We start from the raw sequence: 21,347 nt of genomic DNA on the forward strand, positions 1-21,347 counted from the left end.
ATAGTGATTAACTCTAAATCATTTATATTAAGCTGTGTATTATAGCAAACAGAACTGGAAAGAGTACTCATGGTGCATGCAGTCTTGACAACACTTTTCTTTGCCTAATGCTCTACTGTTCAGCCATGTAGCTTAATGTTGCTCTGCATGTGTCAGCCTTGGGTCAGTGATGCATTCTCACTTCATCAGCACAAGGACTGAAGCCAACCAGTATCTTTTCTGCAGAACTAAAAGTAGGCAATAAATAGACATGCCAGTTTTTCCCACATCCCAAAAGTCTGTTACTTGCAAGTAAAAAGTTGGAATTAATAGGTGCAATTTTCAAATGTATAAAATAGGTTTTTAGCTTTGGATGTCCTGCTTAGATATCGTAAAGGTTTTTTTTTTTAAAAAAAACTTGTAGAGAAACCAGAATAAATTTAATTCCATAAAGTTAATTGCTCCACATTGCATACATTATATAAAAGATACAGAAAAAGTTTCAAGTCAGACAAGAAAGCTCCTTTTCCATTAATCAAACAAGAGAGTTCTGGAACTAGTTTTGGTAATAATAGGTCAATTACTAACTTCTATTTATGTATGTGGGTGGGGAAAAAGCTAGCAGAAATCAATGTTTAACATTTACTGCCCAACTGATTTGGGATTCTAACTTTGAATGGAGATTTCATGAAGGTCTGCAAGATAAGTTAAGGTACACACATTAGAGCTTCTTGCAGACAAAGGGATAGTACAGCTGTTAATATTTTCACTATTAAGCATAGCGTGCTTACCAGATAGTGGTTGCAGTATACAGTAATTGCCTAACAGATTGAGTTATTGAAGTATAACGTTAGTAAGTTCCCCAATGTCACTGAAAGGGATTGGCAGATCAGGGAGGATATAGGTGATGCACCAAAGAATATTGACATTGCTAGAAAGAGGCATTTTGCCCAAGCTTTTCATCTTGCACTCATCAGGACATTTCACAATATAAATCCAAGGAAGGCGACAAATTTATGCTGTATGACAGGAGTGCGCTGATTGGTTGGCAAGTGGATTCTGATTGGTAGATACATCACCATGGATGATGCACCAGTTGATAGTGGCTGACAGTTAACTGGCAAGCACAATTTGAAATTTAAACCAGGCAGCTTGACTCTAATTGGTTAAGGCACTGCCCTGAAGAATGAGTCCTGCATATTAACCAGAGTCCTGGTCTTGATTTATTTCTTTTACAAGACACATGATGCCAGTATTCAAGATGCTCACAAAGCATATAGCATGCCCAGGTCAAAACCACACATCAGTGCATTATCTTCCAAGCAGAGGAAGCCTTTTATAAAACGGCCTCCATTTGTTCAGAAAAAATTGAGCTTTTCTCAAGAGCTGAGATTTCAAACTTGGGGCCCAGTCCAATGAGCAAACCCGTCAAAAACCCCCTGCAGCTCAACTAATATATTTATAAATAGAGCTTGAAGAATCAACAGGGGCCAATTGTTTTTTTAAATAATGCAGGCCATTTTATTTTATGTTGCATGCTTATCTGCTTTTATCTAAAAATTCAACATCTTTAAAATCTTAAATCCTAAATGCCCAATTTTACAAAGTAGAAAGACTCCCCCCTTCTGATCCCTGTGTTGGTTGACATTGTAAATGGTTCCCTGTCTCATACTTTTCAATCTCTGTCAACATCTTTCTCCAAATTATTGCCCCATCTCCATCCTCTCTTTCCTCTGTGATGTCAGTGGCCAGCATTTCCATAACTCCATGACTAATTCAGATTCCACTTTGACCACGGCACAAAAATGACTAAGCAAAGTAAGAAGCAACATTGTCTGTGACTATGGGGTATGATTCACATTTTTCCTCTTTAATCACTGATATAGCCCACACCAACCTTGTCTCATCTATCCCAGTGGGGCTGCACTCACTCTTATCTATCCGACTGTAGCCAGCTAGATCATCTTCAGCAATGGCCTTCCATTCTTGCTCCTTAACACTGTCATCTGAAGACTTGGCATCAGTTCCCTCACTGATGACATCCAAATCTATCCGTTTGTCACCTTTCTCAACTCCTTTGCTGCCTCTACATTGTCTTACTGCTTATCCAGTCTTGGATGAGCCACAATTTATTCCAGTTATACATCAGTAAAACCAACCATTGCTCCTGTGCATTTGACTGAACAAACTTGCTCAGTAGTTTTAGTCTGTGTCCATTGACCAATTGTCATTTTACTGTTTTGGAAGGTGAGGGACTTGGCTGTTGAACTGTGCAACCAAGAGTAAAGTGGTGGGAGAAAGCACAGGCTGCAACACCCTCCTCCATCGCAGCAGAGACTGCAGGCAAAAGCATATTGAAGCATTTAAAACTTATGGCAAAACATTCAGAGAAGAGATTATAACGAAGGTGAGGAAAGGGGACTAAACCAGAAAAAGTGATAAGTGACAGCAGAGGGAGAATAACTGTTTTCAATGTTTATCATTGAAGCTCAGGGTTAATATTACAATAAAGGTCCTTTCAACTGTGAGAACTTGCAATACTGGAATGTTAGTGAAAACAGAGCAAGACCTGCCCAAGGAGACATATGCTGGCATGTTCAGAGATATAGATATGGGCCAATTTTTAACATAAATGACTAAAATGAGTTTATTATGTACATTCTTAATACATTTCATATTAGTTATAACAAGGCTATTTATAAAAGAACGCAGGCAGTGCTTGACGTACGTACACAAGTGTTTTGGGGAGACACATTTTAGTCATTCTCCCAGCAGGGCCCGGTTTTCTCGATAAACAAAAGTTTCTGCCTCCTCCACAGCTAAAAGTTCATTTAGCGAAGTCACACAGCAGTCATGTTCTTTCAGCATCTCAGGGTATGAAGCAGATACGTGCTCAATCCGTACAGAGCGACGGACCGGGGTGAGGAACTTCACATCTTGTTTCCCAACAGACCATAATCTGTCCACAGTTTCTTTTCCTCTGTGAAGAAAGATGTACTTTAAAAACATACACCATTCAATTCTCTCAAGTCCTCACCTGTGAGGGGCAGGAAAGGCCAGAATCCAGGCTGCACCTGTAGATCAGGATAGAGAATCACCTCCTAACTGACCAACACGTCATCTATCCAATGTGGAGTATGATAGAGAGCATCACCTTGGAAGCACTCCACCTGAACTAATGGAGGAACAGAAGAATTTTCATTTCTATAGTGCCTTTCACAACCTCAAGATGTTCGTACATAGCAAGATTCCACAAACAATGTCATAAATGACCAGATAATCTTTTTTAGTGATGTTAGTTGAGGGATAAATATTTGGCCAGGACCAATACTGCAAAGGGGGATGAAGTATAAAAGTAGAGAAGTCTTGCTACAACTGTACAGGGCATAGTTGAAACTGCATCTGAAATACTGTGTACAGTTTTGGTCTCTTTATTTAAAGATATATTTGCATTGGAAGCAGCTCAGAGAAGGTTCACTAGGCTGATTCCTGGGATGAAAGGGTTGTCTTATGAGGAAAGGTTGGGCCTATATTCACTGGAGTTTAGAAGAATGAGAGGTGATCTTATTGAGACATATAAAATTATGAGGGGGTTTGACAAAGTAGATGCCCTCATCGTGGAATATGGAACTAGGGGGCACAGTTTAAGGATTCTCCCATTTAAGACAGAAATGAAGGGGAATCTTCTCTCAAAGGGTTATTAGTCTTTGGAATTCTCTCCCCCCACTGGAGGCTGGGTCATTGACTATATTCAAGGGTGAGTTAGGCAGATTTTTGATTGACAAGGGAGTTAGAGGTTACAGGGGGACAGGCAGGAAATAGAGTTAAGGCCACAATCAGATCAGCCATGATTCTATTGAATTGTGTATCAGGCTCGATGGCCTACTCCTGCTCCTACTTATGTTCTTGTTAGAACACTGAGAATGCCTCAGCTGCTCATTTTGAAAGACTGCCGTGGGACCATTTGGGTTAACTGACAGGGTGGATGAGCTTCAACAGGGCAGTGCTGCCTCAGTACTAGATTACTTGCTCAAGTATCTGGAATAGGGTGTGAACACATCTTGTTCAAACTCAAAGGCCAGATTCTATCAATAAGCCAAGGTTACATCAGTGTCAAAATGGCCAGCAGGGTCATATCTTAAAACAGGACTAATACTTCATACAGAACTTCCCATTAAAGTCAGTCAACAGTGTATGAACACAGCCCAAAGATATTCCAATATTAAACATTACTAACTAACAGAAAATTATTACTGAAAGACACCACAGACAATCACTAATATCACTAGGTAGAGGTAAAAGCTGCCAAACAGCCCAGCACAACACTAAACTGCACAATTGCACTTTGATTGCCTGGTCTGTGCTTAATGAACCGTTGTTCGAATAGCAGTTAGCCTCAGCTCTCAATGGTTGTGGGGTGGAGAGAGGCCAAAGGTCCAATCCTGATTACTGGCCAATGACTCCTTGAAAGCGAGCGGATGTAAATGGTAGGTGAGGAAATTAAGAATAAAAAGAATATATTTTCATGCTCAGATTATAGATTATCTTATTGACATATAGGACATACCATGTGTATGATCAATCAAGGCTAATGTCTTTGGCCAATGGTGCCTCAGAAGAATATTTGGAGTCTATTGGTAAAAGTAGATCAGTAATGGGGCAAATCAAAGTGCAGCACACAATTCGCTCTCTCATGGACCATCGGTCTCCAATGATTGCTACTATTTGGGCTTATTGGGCAGTCAGAACAGGGAGACCATAAGACATAGGAGCAGAAATTAAGCCATTCGGCCCATCGAGTCTGCTCTGCCATTCAATCATGGCTGGTAAGTTTCTCAACCCCATTCTCCCGCCTTCTCCCCGTAACCTTTAACCCCCTTACCATTCAAGAACCTATCTATCTCAGTCTTAAATACTTTCAATGACCTGGCCTCCACAGCCTTCTGTGACAATGAATTCCATAGATTCACTATTCTCTGGCTAAAGAAGTTTCTCCTCATCTCTGTTCTAAAAGGTCTTCCCTTTACTCTGAGGCTGTGCCCTCGGGTCTTAGTCTCTCCTACTAATGGATCTTCCCCACGTCCACTCTATCCAGGCCTTTCAGAGTTCTGTAAGTTTCAATCAGATCCCCCCTCATCCTTCTAAACTCCATCGAATATAGACCCAGAGTCCTCAAATGTTCCTCATATGTTAAGCCTTTCATTCCTGGGATCGTTCTTGTGAACCTCCTCTGGACCCTCTCCAGGGCCAGCACATCCTTCCTAAGATACGGGGCCCAAAATTACTCAAAATATTCTAAATGTGGTCTGACCAGAGCCTTATAAAGCCTCAGCAGCACATCCCTACTTTTATATTCTAGTCCTCTTGAAATAAATGCCAACATTGCATTTGCCTTCCTAACTACCGACTCAACCTGCAAGTTAACCTTAAGAGAATCCTGGACTAGGACTCCCAAGTCTCTTTACACTCCAGACTTCTGAATTCTCTCATCTAGAAAATAGTCTATCCTCTATTCTTCCTACCAAAGTGCATGACCTCACACTTCCCCACGTTGTATTCCACCTGCCACTTCTTTGCCCATTCTCCTAACCTGTCCAAATCCTTCTGCAGCCTCCCCACCTCCTCAATACTACCTGTCCCTCCACCTATCTTTGTATCAACTGCAAACCTAGCCAGAATGCCCTGAGTTCCTTCATCTAGATCATTAATATATAAAGTGAAAAGTTGTGGTCCCAACACTGACCCCTGCGGAACTCCACTAGTCACCGGCCGCCATCCTGAGAAGGACCCCCTTATCCCCACTCTCTGCCTCCTGCCAGACAGCCAATCTTCTATCCATGCTAGTACCTTGCCTCTAACACCAGGGGTTCTTATCTTACTGAGCAGCCTCCTGTGCGGCACCTTGTCAAAGGCCTTCTGGAAGTCCAAGTAGATAACATCCATTGGCTCTCCTTTGTCTAACCTACTCGTTACCTCCTCAAAGAATTCTAACAGATTTGTCAGGCATGACCTCCCCTTGATGAAACCACACTGACATTGCCTTATTTTATCATGCTTTTCCAAGTATTCTGAAATCTCATCCTTAATAATGGACTCTAAAATCTTACCAACGACTGAGGTCAGGCTAATCGGCCTGTAATTTCCCATCTTTTGCCTCACTCCCTTCTTAAACAGGGGGGTTACATTAGCGATTTTCCAGTCCTCTGGGACCCTCCCTGACTCCAGTGATTCCTGAAAGATCACCACTAACGCCTCCACTATCTCTTTAGCTATCTCCTTCAGAACTCTGGGGTGTAATCCATCTGGCCCGGGTGATTTATCCACCTTCAGACCTTTCAGTTTCCCTAGCACCTTCTCCTTGGTAATGGCCACCATACTCACCTCTGCCCCCCGACTCTCTTGAACTTTGGGGATGTTACTTGTGTCTTCTACCGTGAAGATTGACACAAAGTACCTATTCAGTTCCTCCGCCATTTCTTTGTTCCCCACTACTACTTCTCCAGCGTCATTTTCCAGCGGCCCAATGTCCACTTTTGCCTCTCTCTTACCCTTTATATATCTAAAAAAACTCTCGCAATCTTCTTTTATATTACTGGCTAGAGGAGGAGACTGGCGATGTTCTAGAGGAGAGTCAACAGTCTTAATGTTTCAAGAGAAAGAATTGAAAGGGAAAGGAAAGCAGTAAATGCTGTAAATACATTGGCCAATCAACATCTGAAACTTTCTGACAGCTGCTGATTTGAGCATTTTCAGTTTATTTTTAAAATAAACCCCTGCTCCATCGGAATGCAAAGGAGCTGTGAAGGAAATGTGAACTGTGCCCAGAATTATAAAGCAAACAGAGACAGCAACTGAACTCAAGGCAGCTGGCCCATTGTGTTGCTTGGATACAATACAGACTGATTGTAATGCACTAATTCCTGTGATTTACTCAATGTTTTTACTGGCAAGCAAAAGATTAGTTGGTCGCCCAAGGTCTTCCCATTCCAGTAATCCACATATACTGCCCACTCTTACTTCCTTAATCCTAGTCTCACATCCTGGTGAGTTAGAGATTTTCAACTGAACAGTAGATTTTTTCCTCGTCCCTGTTAGCTAGCCCTTACAATAATTCTTTCCAAAGAACCAGGATAATGACCAGTTGTTCAAATCAAACAATTGGCTATTAGGCATACCATCCAGACTGAAGTAATTAAAGGAATCATTGTACGTCATCCTCTTGCAAGCAATGCTTGGCTTAAATAGCCAAGTGGTTATGGTACTGGGTTTGTAAACCCAAGATCAAGAGTTCAAATCTCACATTGGCAAACTATGAAACAATGTAAAGGCTTGGCCTAAGTAGCCAAGTGGTTATGGTACTGGGTTTGTAACCCCAAGATCAAAAGTTCAAATCTCACAATGGCAAACTATGAAACAATGTAACTTCATCTGAAACAGATGGAAACAGGTTTACTCAAAAGAGTATCAAGAGTTCAAATCTCACAATGGCAAACTATGAAACAATGTAACTTCATCTGAAACAGATGGAAACAGGTTTACTCAAAAGAGTATCAAGAGTTCAAATCTCACAATGGCAAACTATGAAACAATGTAACTTCATCTGAAACAGATGGAAACAGGTTTACTCAAAAGAGTATCAAGAGTTCAAGGGCTTGGCCTAAATAGCCAAGTGGTTATGGTACTGGGTTTGTAACCCTAAGATCAAGAGTTCAAATCTCACAATGGCAAACTATGAAACCATGTAACTTCATCTGAAACAGATGGAAACAGGTTTACTCAAAAGAGTATCAAGAGTTCAAATCTCACAATGGCAAACTATGAAACAATGTAACTTCATCTGAAACAGATGGAAACAGGTTTACTCAAAAGAGTATCAAGAGTTCAAATCTCACAATGGCAAACTATGAAAAAATGTAACTTCATCTGAATAGGAACAGATGGAAACATGTTTGTCCTCGAAAGAGTTACAACAAATTTCTTAGGCTTGGCCTAAATAGCCAAGTGGTTATGGTACTGGGCTTGCAACCCCAAGATCAAGAGTTCAAATCTCACAATGGCAAACTATGAAAAAATGTAACTTCATCTGAAACAGATGGAAACGTGTTTGTACCCGAAAGAGTTACATACGAGGCAAAAACACGTGGAGGAATTGAAATGTAAAACTGCAAGAATATCAAGAGTTCAAATCTCACAATGGCAAACTATGAAACAACGTAACTTCATCTGAAACAGATGGAAACGGGTTTGTACTCGAAAGAGTTGCAAGCAATTCCAGCAGATTTAAATTTTAATCGCTTTTTCCACCCCCAATTCCTTACCTGAGCACTTGAGGCGTTGCAGTAACTCTGTATTTGACCACAGATGAACCATGCCCATCTGTTTTCTCATATAAAATCCTGGTTGCTGTCATATGTGGTGTGACCGTGGCTAATTCGCCGAAATCTTCAGTTTCATAATCTTCAGTTTCGTTCTCTTCTTCTGCTGTCAAAGGACAAGAACAGAAAAAGCCAATCAAAATTTGGTAGAAAGAATGAGGAGAGTATAAACTGAAGGGTACAATTCTGAAGAGAATGCAGGGAGACTTGGGGGTTGTATGCCCACAAAAAGTTGAAGGTGGCAGAATAGATTGAAAAAGCCATTAATAAGGCAGATGGATTCCTAGGTTTTATAAAGAGAGTCAGGGTGCAAAAGGAAGTAATGTTGAACCTTTATAAAGCTCTGGTTTGGCCTCAACTGGAGTAGTGTCCCCAATTCTGGGCACTGCACTCTACGAGGATATGAAGACATGAGAGAGGGCACAGAAAAGATTCATGAGAATGGTTCCAGGGAGGATGAGGGGCTTCAGTTGCATGGATCGATTGGAGAAGCAGGGGCTGTTCTCCTTAAAGAGAACACTGGGAGGAAATTTGATAAGTGTTCAAAATCATGAGGGGTCTGGATGGAGTGGATAGAAACCATTCCCATCGTCAGAAAGGGGCAAGAAATAAATTTCTCAAAAAAAAAAACCCGAAGGCAGCCCGAGGAAGCGCCTTTTTTCTGCAGAGGGTGGTTAGAATTTGGAATGCACAATGCATTCCAAAGTGGAGGCAGATTCAATTGTGACTTTCTAAAGGGAATTGGATAAGCACCTGAAGGGAACATTTCTTTGCAGGACTACAGGGAAAGGGCAGCTTAATGAGATTAACTAAATAGCTCTTGCAGAGAGTCAGCATGGACTCAACAGGCCAAATGGTTCTCTTCTGTGGTGCAATCATTCTATGATCCTGTGAAGTTCACTTTTCTCTCATCCTAACTCTCTAGTCTATTTTTTGCCAATTTAAATTTCTGACTTGGTCTACACTATCTTTTAGTTATATTGAGGGCTCATCTTCTGCATATCATTAAATATTTTATCAAACAGCATCTGCATGAACATCCATTTTTTTGCACTATTTTGCTCAATTTCCTTGCCTCTGTCCTTAAGGTTTTACACAGAAGAAAACATGCTTCTCTACGTCCATTTCAATGTACTGCAAGTGCTTTTCGGAGCATTATGACCAGAACAGGACACAGAACTCCACCTGCATTTTCCTCAGTATAACCTCTACACATGTATTGTATCTATCAAACATTCAACTTTATCCATCAAACATTTGACTTAATTACAAGAGAATCATACCACGTTATACAGGAAAGGACAGGACTGACCTAGGGGCCAAAACAAAAAAGAGTGATGAACTAGTCTTGAGCATTAATATTTATCAGTTCACACACAATTTCATCTTCTCTCTCAGAGTTATTAATTGTTGTTGGGCACATTTCTAACTAACACTAGCCACTTTCCAGTCTCTTGGACAAGCCCCCATATCATTCATACTTCAACCGCATAATGAGGGTCATGCAATTTCACAAAAAAGGAGAGTGAGCAAGGCCAGCCTGAATCTATCCTCACCATACATTTACACCCACACTTCTGAAGAAAGGGCACCAAAAGCAATCAGGAACAGGATCTGAGCTCCACTCTAACACAGGGTGGAGATGCTTGCTGGAGTAATCTTCCTGCAGCACAGCCAAAATCAACTAGCTCAGCAGTCAGGGTGCAGTTCTATTGCAAGATCATGGGCTGAGAACATCCAAAGGGCAATTTTAAGGATGGACAATAAATGCTGACCTAGCTGTATCCCATGAACAAATAAAAAACAAGTGAGCATTTCCAGCATTTTGTTTGTATTTTAGATTTTGTGCAGTATTTTGCTTTTGTCAAATCTGGAGTCTTTCTGGTCTGTATGGCTGAGCTGATCACTGCCTTCGAGGCACTTATTTAAATTAACAGGAGCACAATAAATGTATTTTTAGTATAGGAAAGAATGGCATTCCAGAACAAGCAAATTAATTAGATGTCTGAAAAATTTGTTCTCACTATAGTGTGATGTTTAAAATACAGTCAATTTATGGCACAGAAGCATGCAATAGTGTGGCTGAAAAAGAGCTATCTACCGAAGTCCCATTTTCCAGCTCTTGATCTTTAGCCCTGTAGGCTACAGCATGAGAGGTTTTGCCTCTACCACCATTTCAATAAGTTCCTGACTCCTACCACCCTCTGGGGGAAAACATTTCCTAACTTTCCTCTAATCAAAATTGGAGTCAAGGGGAATCAGCGAGGAAACTCTCCACACAAAGGAAGATGGTTGTGGCTGTTGGAGGTCAATCACCTCAGTCCCGGGGCGTCACTGCAGGAGTTCCTCAGGGTAGTGTCCTCGGCCCAACCATCTTCAGCTGCTTCATCAATGACCTTCCTTCCATCATAAGGTCAGAAAGTGGGGATGTTCGCTAATGATTGCACAATGTTCAGCACCATTTGTGACTGCTCAGATACTGAAGCAGTCCATGTCCAAATGCAGCAAAAGCTGGATAATATGCAGGTTTGGACTGACAAGTGGCAACTAATATTCATGCCACACAATGACCATCTCCAACAAGAGCAAATCTAACCATCATCTTTGACATTACCATCACCAAATCCCCCATTATCAATATCTTGGGGGTTACCTTTGACCAGAAACTTATTTTTAATTCATTCATAGGATGTGGCTGTCACTGACTAGGCCAGCATTTACTACATAAATACTGTGGCTACAAGAGGTTAGGAATTCTGCAGCAATTAACTTACCTCCTGACTCCCCAAAGCCTGCCCACCATCTAGAAGACACAGGAGTGTGATGGAATACTCTCCATGTTTACCTGGATGAGTGCAACTCCAACAACACTCAAGAAGCTTGACACCATCCAGGATAAAGCAGCCCAGTTGATTGGCACCACATCCACAAACATTCACTCCCTCCACCACCGAAGCACAATGGCAGCTGTGTGTACCATCTACAGGATGCAATGCAGGAATTCACCAAGGCTCCTTAAACTGCATTTTACAAACCCATGACTGCTACCATCTAGAAGAACAAGGACAGCAGATACATGGAAACACCATCACCTGGAAGTTTCCCTTCAAGCCTCACGCCATCCAGGCATGGAACTATATTGACGTTCCTTCACTGTTGTTGGGTCAAAATCCTGGAATTCCCTCCCTAACAGCACTGTGGATGTACCTACACCACATGGAATGCAGCGGTTCAAAAAGGCAGCTCATCACCACCTTCTCAAGGGCAACTAGGGATGGGCAATAAATGCTGGACTAGCCAGTGACACCCACATCCTATGAATGAATTTAAAAAAAAATCCTTCTATCAATTATTTGAAATCTTTGCCCCCTGGTTATTGACTTCCCTAATGGAAATAGGTAATTTTTATCCACTCTCTCTCAACCCCTCAATTATCTTATATACCTCAATTAAATCTCCCCTCAGCCTCCTCTGTTCCAAGAAAACCCTAGCCTATCCAATCTCTCCTCAGTAAAAATGCTCATCAATCTCCTCTCTACTGTGACCACATCCTTCATAGAAACTAGGAGCAGGAGGAGGCCATTCGGCCCTTCAAGCCTGCTCCGCCATTCATTATGATCATGGCTGATCATCCAACTCAATAGCCTGCTCCTGCTTTCTCCCCATATCCTTTGATCCCTTTCACCCCAAGAGCTATATCTAACTCCTCCTTGAAAACATACAATGTTTTGGTCTCAACTACTTTCTGTGGTAACGAATTCTAGTCTCACCACTCTCTGGGTGAAGAAATTCCTCCTCATTTCAGTCCTAAATGGTCTACCTCATATCCTCAGACTGTGACCCGTTTCTGGACTCCCCCACCATCGGGAACATCCTTCCTGCATCTACCCTGTCTAGTCCTTTTAGAATTTTATAGGTTTCTATGAGATCCCCCCTTATCCTTCCTGCAATGCAGAGCTGTGGCCTAAATAGTGTTTTAAAGGTCTAGCATAACTTCCTTGCCCTTATATTCTGTGCCTTGACTAATAAAGGAATATATCCCTTATGCCTTCTTAACCACATTATGTTCCTGTCCTGCTTTCATCAGAGATCCATACATTCCATGGACCCTCTGTCCTTCTATACTTTTCAGAATCCAACCATTTATTGTGCATTGCCTTGCATTCTTAGCCTTCCTCAAATTCATTACCTCACACTTCTCCAGATTGAACTCCGTTTGCCACTTTGCTTCCCATGTGACCAGTCCACTGATATCTGCCTGCAGATTACAGCTTCCTCCTTCATCAACAACATAGCTAATTTTTGTATCGTTTGCTAATTTCTTAATCATGCCCTCACACTTAAGTCTAAACCATTGATATACATCATGAAAAATCAAAAGGACCTAGTACTGAACTCTGAGGAACATGATGGGTAACAGCCTTCGCATAAGGGCAGCCGTTGACCATAACACTGCTTCCTGCCAGTGAGTCAATTTTGGACATAACTGCCATTTCTGTTTTTAAGTTTCTGGCCAGTCTATCATGTCAGACCTTGTCAAAAGCCTTGCTAAAATCTCTACCGATAACACCAAATGTACTACCCTCACGACATCCCCTCAAAACATTGAATTAGTGAGACATGACCTTGCCTTAACAAATTCCTGCTGACTCGAAGGGCCTGTTCCTGTGCTGTACTTTTCTTTGTTCTTTGTTCTTGATTAAATAAATAACACCTTATACCTGCCCTCAATTTTTTCCTAATTTTTCCACCAGAGGTTAGGATGACTGGTCTATAATTAGTCAGTTTATCCCTTTTAAACAACAGCACAACGTTACAAGCTCTCCAGCACCACAGCTGGAGCCAGAGGAGATAGGAAAAGGGTGATTCAAGGCTCTGCTATTTCGTCCCTTGCCTTTCTCAACAGCCTGGGATATATTTCATCTGGAAGCCTGGTGACTTACCTACTTTCAAAGATGCTAAATGCCTTAATAGTTCCCCTCACTAGGTTTATCTCCTTCAATATTTCAAATACCTCCTCCTGAACTAAAATGTCTACATCATCACCCGCTTAGAGTATCCATTAAAAACCAAGCCCATGTCTTCCATCTCCACACACAACTTACCCTTTTGGTCTTTAATCAGCCTTTCTTTTTACTTACTTATCCTTTTCCTCTGTAACATCTTGGTTGATTTTACTTGCCAATATTTTATCCCCTCTCTTTGCTTTCCTATTTTCCTTTTTAATTTCATCCAGTACTTTCTCGGCTTTCTGCACTATTGAACTATTTGTATCAGACAAAAGCTTCCCTCTTTTGCCTTATCCGATTCTGTAGATTCTTTGACATCCAAGGGGATCTAAGTTTAGAGAGTTCCACCCCTATTCTTTCTGGGAACATATTTATTTGGAACCCCCTAAATATCTTCTGCTACCCCGACACTGATTTACCTTCAAGTAGCTGTTTCCAGTCCACTTCTTCCCAATTACATCGCTCAGTAAACTAGGCTTTCCCAATCTGAAATTTTCACTCTTGGTCTATCTTTTCCACAACTACACTAAATCAAATTGAATTATGATCACTACATCAAAGTGCTCTCCCGTTGATACTCCTTCCACCTGCCCAGCTTCATTCCCTAAAAGTAAGCCCAGAACTGTCCCTCCTGTTGTTGGACTTGCTCTGTACTGGTTAAAAAAAGTTCTCCTGAATACATTTGAAGAATTCTGCAGCCTCTATTCCTTTATACTGATTTTATCCCAGTTAATATGAAGGTAGTTGAAGTTCCTTGCTATTACTTTCCTGTTGTTTCTGCAATTCTCATAAGTTTGATTACATATTTACTTTTCTATCTTCCTCAGACTGTTCAGAGGGGTCAAAAGTTTGTCTCAGCGTGTGCCTGCCCCTCTTTCATTCCTCAGTTCAACTCTATGGCTTTGTTTGATGGTCTGCTTAGTACTTCATCACTCCTCACAGCTGTGATCTTTTCTTTAACCATATCGCAACCTCCTTCGCTTTTTATCCCTCACTCTATCCCATTTGAAACTCCTGCAACCAGTAACATTGAGCTGCCATGCCTGCCCTTAAGCTGTTTCAGTAATAGCAATGGTATCATACTTTCAACTGTCTCTCTCTGCACCCTCAGCTCATCTGCCCTATTCACTAGACTCCCTGCATTGAAGTATATACCATTAAACACTGAACTTTGTCATCTACTTTGTTGCTCAGTTTCACTGCCTTTCTTTTCTTGCTATAAATCGCCCCAAGTCCCTGCCGTCTTGCACCATTGCTCCAGCTACACATTCATCTGCATGATCCTATTTCTTTCCTAGCTCCCTAAATCTGCATGCACTAACTCTTTCAGGCTATGTTATTGCTACAAAGATGGACCACAATCTCTGTCTTGTTCACCCCGCCTACTGTAAGAGCTCAGTGGTATTCTTGACTCTGAAATCAGGGAGGCAATGTAGCATCCTACACTAATGAGTGGGCCATAGAAACACCCGACTATAGAATTCTTTAATCACTATTGCTTTCCTGACCTCCTTCCTCCCTCTCCTTCACACCTGAGCCAACCATGTTACTCTGATCTTGGCTCTGGCGTGCTCCCCAGAGGAACCAGCTCCCTCACCGGTATTCAGAAAAGAATACTAGTTAAGAGGTTTATACCTCTCTGTACAAAAAAAAACAGCCAGGAATCCTGACATGCCTCTGTAGCGTTTAAAAGCACGTGATTCCTAAAATAGTTTTCTTTCTTTTCCATATTAAAAACTGACAGTTTCTTTCAATTCCAAGGAGCTCAGCATAACAAAGCTCCTTTTTATTGCCATGAATTTACCTGCAGAGGCTGCTTGGGAGTTTGCATTCCTCATGATGGTTTGTACAAGTGCAGATCGCAGCTCTTCAACAGGCTGAAAAAGTTTGATAAAATTTGTTATTGAAACCTAGCTCACAGGGCAAGAAAGGTTGTGCATTTTGACAAGAACAGAGGAATATGGATTGGCAGCCATCTGAGACGTGATTCAGCACATTCTACACAACATGCAAGAGTAGATTTTCTGCAACCCGCCACAGGCAAGGACTTTGAAAATCTGCCTCATAATATTGTCAATAAGTACAAAACAATGCAATACTTAAAGAAATAATTAACTGGGCAAACAGTGTGCATGTGTGTGTAAATATTAATGTACTGTAGTTCAGTTAGGTACCACTAAAAACAAGTAGTTAACAATTTATATTAACCTCAATGAAGTTATTTCCTAATTTAAAACTATACAAACAAAACTCCACCAAACAGATTGAGGACAGACCAATAAGAGATATATTTAGGCAAAACATTTCTTTTTCCAGGAAGTTATTTTTCTCTCCTACCCCACCTCTGAAGGCAATATCTCTTACTGAGCTTAAGTTTCATGAGCATGGTTGCCAAAATTCTTTCAGACAAGTGGCCACTCTTAATGTTTTAGCCCAGACAGTGAGCATCAGCAAGTCTGAACATGGAAAACATTGTCAAGGAGTTCAATTTGTCTTCATTCCAGATCTGCACATATGCATTTCCCAGTGGTGGCTACTACATAGTCATCAGAATTAAGAGCCCTAGCTAACTTTCCACAACCTTCAAATCCATACCATCATTTTGACCAAGAATGGCTGACTGACAGTCTGGATTAAACCTGGGATCTTCAAATCTGTACAACTGAGTCGTGCACTCGTCACCATATCTAGGTTTCATAACATTAGCGTATTTTCTTTGGTTTATACACAAATTCTAGGTACTTCAGATCTGTTTACTGACCAGCAAATATAATCTTGATTCCTGTAATTTGGGAGTGGGGGTGGGTCGAGTGGATCAGATCAGATTAATGTTTGTGTTGCTGCAGAAGTTTTTTTACATTGCAAAATAAATGCAGTCTTTTGATCTGAATAGTTAAAATGACGCTTGCAGCTATAATTGAAAACCTGCCTGCTCCATTTGCAAATAAAAAGTAAGTAGAGTTTTCCATTTCGCAACTAAGTAACATCTAAACTGACCTGGCCTAGGAAAATTAAACTGCACATGAACTGGCGTTGGTATTCACAATATATTGGGCCAGATTTTGCAGTCAGTAGCGAAGCAAGGACACAAGCTGAAAGGTTTTGCAATGGCTGTGGTGAGAACTTTAATTCTCTCAATTGTAGCGTAGTTTTACTGGGGATTCCCCAAGCATTGCACTGTGGTAATGCCATCAAACTGTCCCAGCAGCCAATCACATTAAAGAATTCTCACAGCCAGCCGGCCAGGAAAAGGAAAGCACTAATAATCGTATCACTTTTTAAAATAAATTTTATAGATGTTAAGAAAAATCTAGTAATTAATCATAATGTAAACATTTAACAACATTCCACAAAGACAAACTACCTTTTTCAGGGCCAGATCAGTTGTTCAGCAGTAATTACTACTCAGATTGCTGTTAAAAACCCAGTTATACCCCAGTGAACAAGGCTCAACTTTTATAGCGTTTCTAACAGGTTGAACAACGATCTGAGACTGGAAAAGGGAAAATCCTTATCAAATCCACTGATTCCATTGATTGCCAGCTCAGAGCAGGGCATGGAGGGAAGGGTGGTCCCAAGCCTGTGGCACAGCAGTGACTGAAACCACAACGTCTGTGTTAATCTACACCTCTGCAAATCCAGAAGTTACGGAAGGATCCAGAGGTGTAAGTGATGGCAAACTGCCAAAAATTCCAGACAACTGAGTGCACTTTAGTCACAATTTGTTGAAATGGCCATTTATAAAATCTGAAGCCACAGGCATTTCTAAGTGTAGAGATGGACGGCGAAACGAAATTGTAAGAGCTCTAAATTGTCCTTATAACTGCTGCATATTCTTACCTCTGCACCACTGTGAACAGCCCGCTCAAACAGAGCAATGACAGCCTCCAGTGAGCCAGAAAATTCCAGCAGGCGGGCTCGGCAGATCCAGTACTTGGCAAACTTTTCACCTTCTGGAACATTCTGCAATGCTGCAGACACCTGCTCAGGAGGGGATCCCTGAAGGGATACAAGGCAATCTATAAAAACTTCCCACTTCAACATAATGGAAGGGCAGACAGCAAACTAACAGTGCAAAACAAGGTGCAGAGTGTCCACCATTCAAAGAAACAACATCCATCCTAAAAACTGAGTACCACCCAGTCAATTTACAGATGCTGAATACAACCATGTTGAAACGTAGAGAGAACACTAAGTTTAATCGGGCAAAGGACAAAAGCCAAATACCACAGATGCTAGAAATCTGAAATAAAAACAAAGTGCTGGAAATAGTCAGCAGGTCTGGCAGTATCTGTGGAGAGAGAAACAGAGCTAATAATGAAAGGTCATTGATCAGGAACGTTTGTGTTTCCCGCTCTACAGATGCTGCCTGACCTGAGTATTTCCAGCATTTTTTTGTTTTTAATTAAAGGATATTGGGCAAGTTAATTGTTGCAGTTCAATGGTTTGTTTTCTAAAGGAGTTTATAACTCATCAATAGTTTCTGCTTCATTGAGAGCATGGAGCAACAGTTCACACATAAGCTTCTGCAGCTACTCAAAGGAGCTGAACAGCTTGTCTGCTGGAAGGGGATTAGAAAAATAATTGCTTCCTCTTGCCTGCATCCGTGACTGATATCCCCTGTCACAACTATTAATAAAGTGAGAAAATTCTGTCTGCATTGACTGTATAATGTGGCTCTAGGGCTTCTCAACTGGGGATTTGTAACAAGGTGCCTGTCAGTAATAATGTGCCTTACACTATTCATCTACATCCTTCTGTTTCTCAATGGGTCACACAACCATTCAATTCAGCTAGTATCCAGTATAGTATGTCCTCACTTGTGGTTGCTTTTCCAAAAGTCACGACAAGGGAAACATTGGTTCCCAAAAGAACCCATGTTAAGACTGTAATTAACTTCTGTAGGACTGGTGGAGGGTTCAAATCCCATCGCAGCAGTTGGTGGAATTAAAAGCTAGTTACATTTATAGTGACCAAGAAACCATTGTTGATTGTCACAAAAACCCATCTGGTTCACTGATGTCCCTTCGGGAAGGAAATTGGCTGCCTTACCTGGTCTGGCCTGTATGTGACCTAGGTCCACAGAAATGTGGTTGACTCTTAACTGCCCTCTGAAAAGCCACTCAGTTCTATAAAAGCACTATGAAGCCTACAAAAAAGGAATGAAACCAGACAACTACCCAGCATCATCCTAGGCACCAGAAACAACAGCGGCACACCCAGCCCTGTCAACCCTGCAAAGTCCTCCTTATGAACATCTAGGGGATTGTGCCAAAATTGGGAGAGCTGTCCCACAGACTAGTCAAGTAACAACCGGACAGTCATACTCACAGAATCATACCTTATAAGCATTACTCGACTGATTCCTGGGATGGTGGGACTGACATATGAGGAGAGATTGAATCGATTAAGATTATATTCGTTGGAGTTCAGAAGAATGAGGGGGGATCTCATAGAAACATATAAAATTCTAACGGGACTAGACAGGTAGATGCAGGAAGGGTGTTCCCAATGGTGGGGGAGTTCAGAACCAGGGGTCACAGTCTGAGGATATGGGGTAGACCATTTAGAACTGAGATGAGGAGAAATTTCTCCACCCAGAGAGTGGTGAGCCTGTGGAATTCATTACCACAGAAAGTAGTTGAGACCAAAACATTGCATGTTTTCAAGGAGTTAGATTTGGCTCTTGGGGTGAAAGAGATCAAAGAGTATGGGGAGAAAGCGGGAGCAGGCTATAGAGTTGGGTGATCAACCATGATCATAATGAATGGCGGAGCAGGCTTGAAGGGCCGAATGGCCTACTCCTGCTCCTAGTTTCTATGTTGCCATGTCCTAGACATCATCATCACCACCTGGGTATGTCCTGTCCCACTGACAAGACAGACCCAGCAGAGGTGGCGGCACAGTGGTATACAGTCGGGATGGAGTAGCTCTGGGATCCTCAACATCGACTCCAGACCCCATGAAGTCTCATGGCACCAGGTGAAACATGGGCAAGAAAACCTCCTGTGTGTTAGCACCTACCACACCCCCTCAGCTGACAACTGTGCTCCTCCATGTTGAACACCACTTGGGAGGAAATACTGAGGGTGGCAAGGGTGCAGAATGTACTCTAGGTGGGAGACTTCAATGTTCATCACCAAGATTGCCTCAGTAGCACCGCCACTGAGGTGGTGCTGAGTCCTAAAGGGCATAGCTGCTTGACCGAGTCTGCAGAGGTGGTGAGGGAACCAATGAGCGGGAAAAACCTACTTGACCTCATCCTCACCAACCTACCTGTCACAGATGCATCTGTCCATGACAGCATTGGTAGGAGTAACCACCACACAGTCCTTGTGGAGACGAAGTCTCACCTTCACATTGAAAATACCCTCCATCGTGTAGTGTGGCACAACCACCATGCTAAATGGGATAGATTTTGAACAGATCTAGCAACTCATAACTGGACATCCATGAGGTGCTGTGGGCCATCAGTAACAGCAGAACTGTACTTAACCTCAATCTGTAACCTCATGGCCTGGTATACCCCCCATTCTATCATTACCATCAAGCCAGGGGATCAACCCTGGTTCAATGAAGAGTGCAGGAAAGCATGGCAGGAGCAGCACCAGGCATACCTAAAAATGAGGTGTCAACCTGATGAACCTACAATACTTGCATGGCAAACAGCGGAAGCAGCATGTAACAGACAGAGCTAGATGACCCTACAACCAATGGATCAGATCTAAGCTCTGCAATGCTGCCACATCCAGTCGTCAATGGGAGTGGACCATTAAACAACAACAGGAGGAGGAGGCGGCTCCACAAATATCCCCATCCTCAAAGAAGGGGGAGTCCAGCACAGGAGTGCAAAAGGCAAGGCTGAAGCATTTGCAACGATCTTCAGCCAGAAGAGCCAAGCGGGTGAACTCTCAGCCTCCTCCAGGAGGCCCCCAGCATCATAGGTGCCAGTCTTCAGCCAATTCAATTCACTCCATGTGATATCAAGAAAACAGGTGAAGGCACTGAATACTGCAAAGGCTATGGGCCCTGACAACATTCCAGCAATAGCACTGAAGACTTGTGCTCCGGGACTAGCCACACCCCTAGCCAAGCTGTTTAGTACACTGACATCTTCCCGACAATGTGGAAAATTGCCCAGGTATGTCCTGTACACGAAAATGCAGGACAAATCCAATCCAGCCAATTACCACCAAATCAGTCTACTTGCGATCATCAGTAAAGTGATGGAAGGGGTCATCAATAGTGCTATCAAGCAGCATTTACTCAGCAATAACCTGCACACTGATGCATAGTTTGGGTTTCACCAGGGCCACTCAGCTCCTGACCTCATCACAGCCTTGGTTCAAACATGGACAAAAGAGCTGAACTCCTGAGGTGAGGTGAGAGCGACTGCCCTTGACATCAAGGCAGCATCTGACTGAGTGTGGCATCAAGGAGCCCTAGCAAAATTAGGCAAATACTGCGGATGCTGGAAATCTGAAACAAAAAATGCTGGAAAACTCAGCAGATCTGACAGCATCTGTGGAGAGAGAGAGAGAGAGAGAGAGAGAGATAACATTTCGAGTCCGTATGACTCTTCTTCAGATCTAAAGGGAGGTGGAGATGTGGTGAAATATATACTGATTAAGGGGGGTGGAATTGGTGAAGCTGGATAGAAGGTCAGCGATAGTTGGAGGCAAAGGAGAGATGGCAAAAGATGTCATAAACAAAAGGTCAAAGAGTTGTTAATGGTGGTTGTACTGGCTAAAGGAGGTGTTAATGGTGACATTAAGAAAGCAAAATGTGATAATGGCCAGACCAGGGTAAGCACTCTGGAAATTGACAGATGACCCTAGCAGGGGTGGGGTGGGAGAAGAAAGATAGAAAGATCGAAAATCGGCTAAAAGCTGGGGATAAAACAATGAATGAAAATGGAAATAAATTTAAAAAATAATGAAAATAAGTGGGAAAAAAATGAAAATTAAAAAAAATTAAAATGAAT

The 21,347-nt window shown here is 42.0% G+C and overlaps 1 protein-coding gene across 2 annotated transcripts in view; it reads right to left on the reverse strand.

The window, feature by feature from the left end:
- Positions 1-406: 406 nt before the first annotated feature.
- The window catches only part of ckap2l (cytoskeleton associated protein 2-like), a 43,383-nt gene continuing 22,442 nt past the window's right edge, over positions 407-21,347 (reverse strand). Inside the window, exons 6-9 of one of the 2 annotated variants that reach the window (XM_041210115.1) lie at positions 17,204-17,362; positions 15,168-15,240; positions 8,298-8,457; positions 407-2,959 (exon numbers count right to left, since the gene is read on the reverse strand). In XM_041210115.1, coding sequence (XP_041066049.1) covers positions 2,740-2,959; positions 8,298-8,457; positions 15,168-15,240; positions 17,204-17,362 — 612 coding nt within the window. In that variant the 3' untranslated portion in view covers positions 407-2,739. Of the gene's footprint in view, positions 2,960-8,297; positions 8,461-15,167; positions 15,241-17,203; positions 17,363-21,347 lie in introns of both variants that reach the window. The other variant, XM_041210114.1, reaches the window with a different exon arrangement.

Source organism: Carcharodon carcharias, chromosome 17 (genome assembly GCF_017639515.1).
Source record: "Carcharodon carcharias isolate sCarCar2 chromosome 17, sCarCar2.pri, whole genome shotgun sequence".
NCBI lineage: Eukaryota > Metazoa > Chordata > Chondrichthyes > Lamniformes > Lamnidae > Carcharodon > Carcharodon carcharias.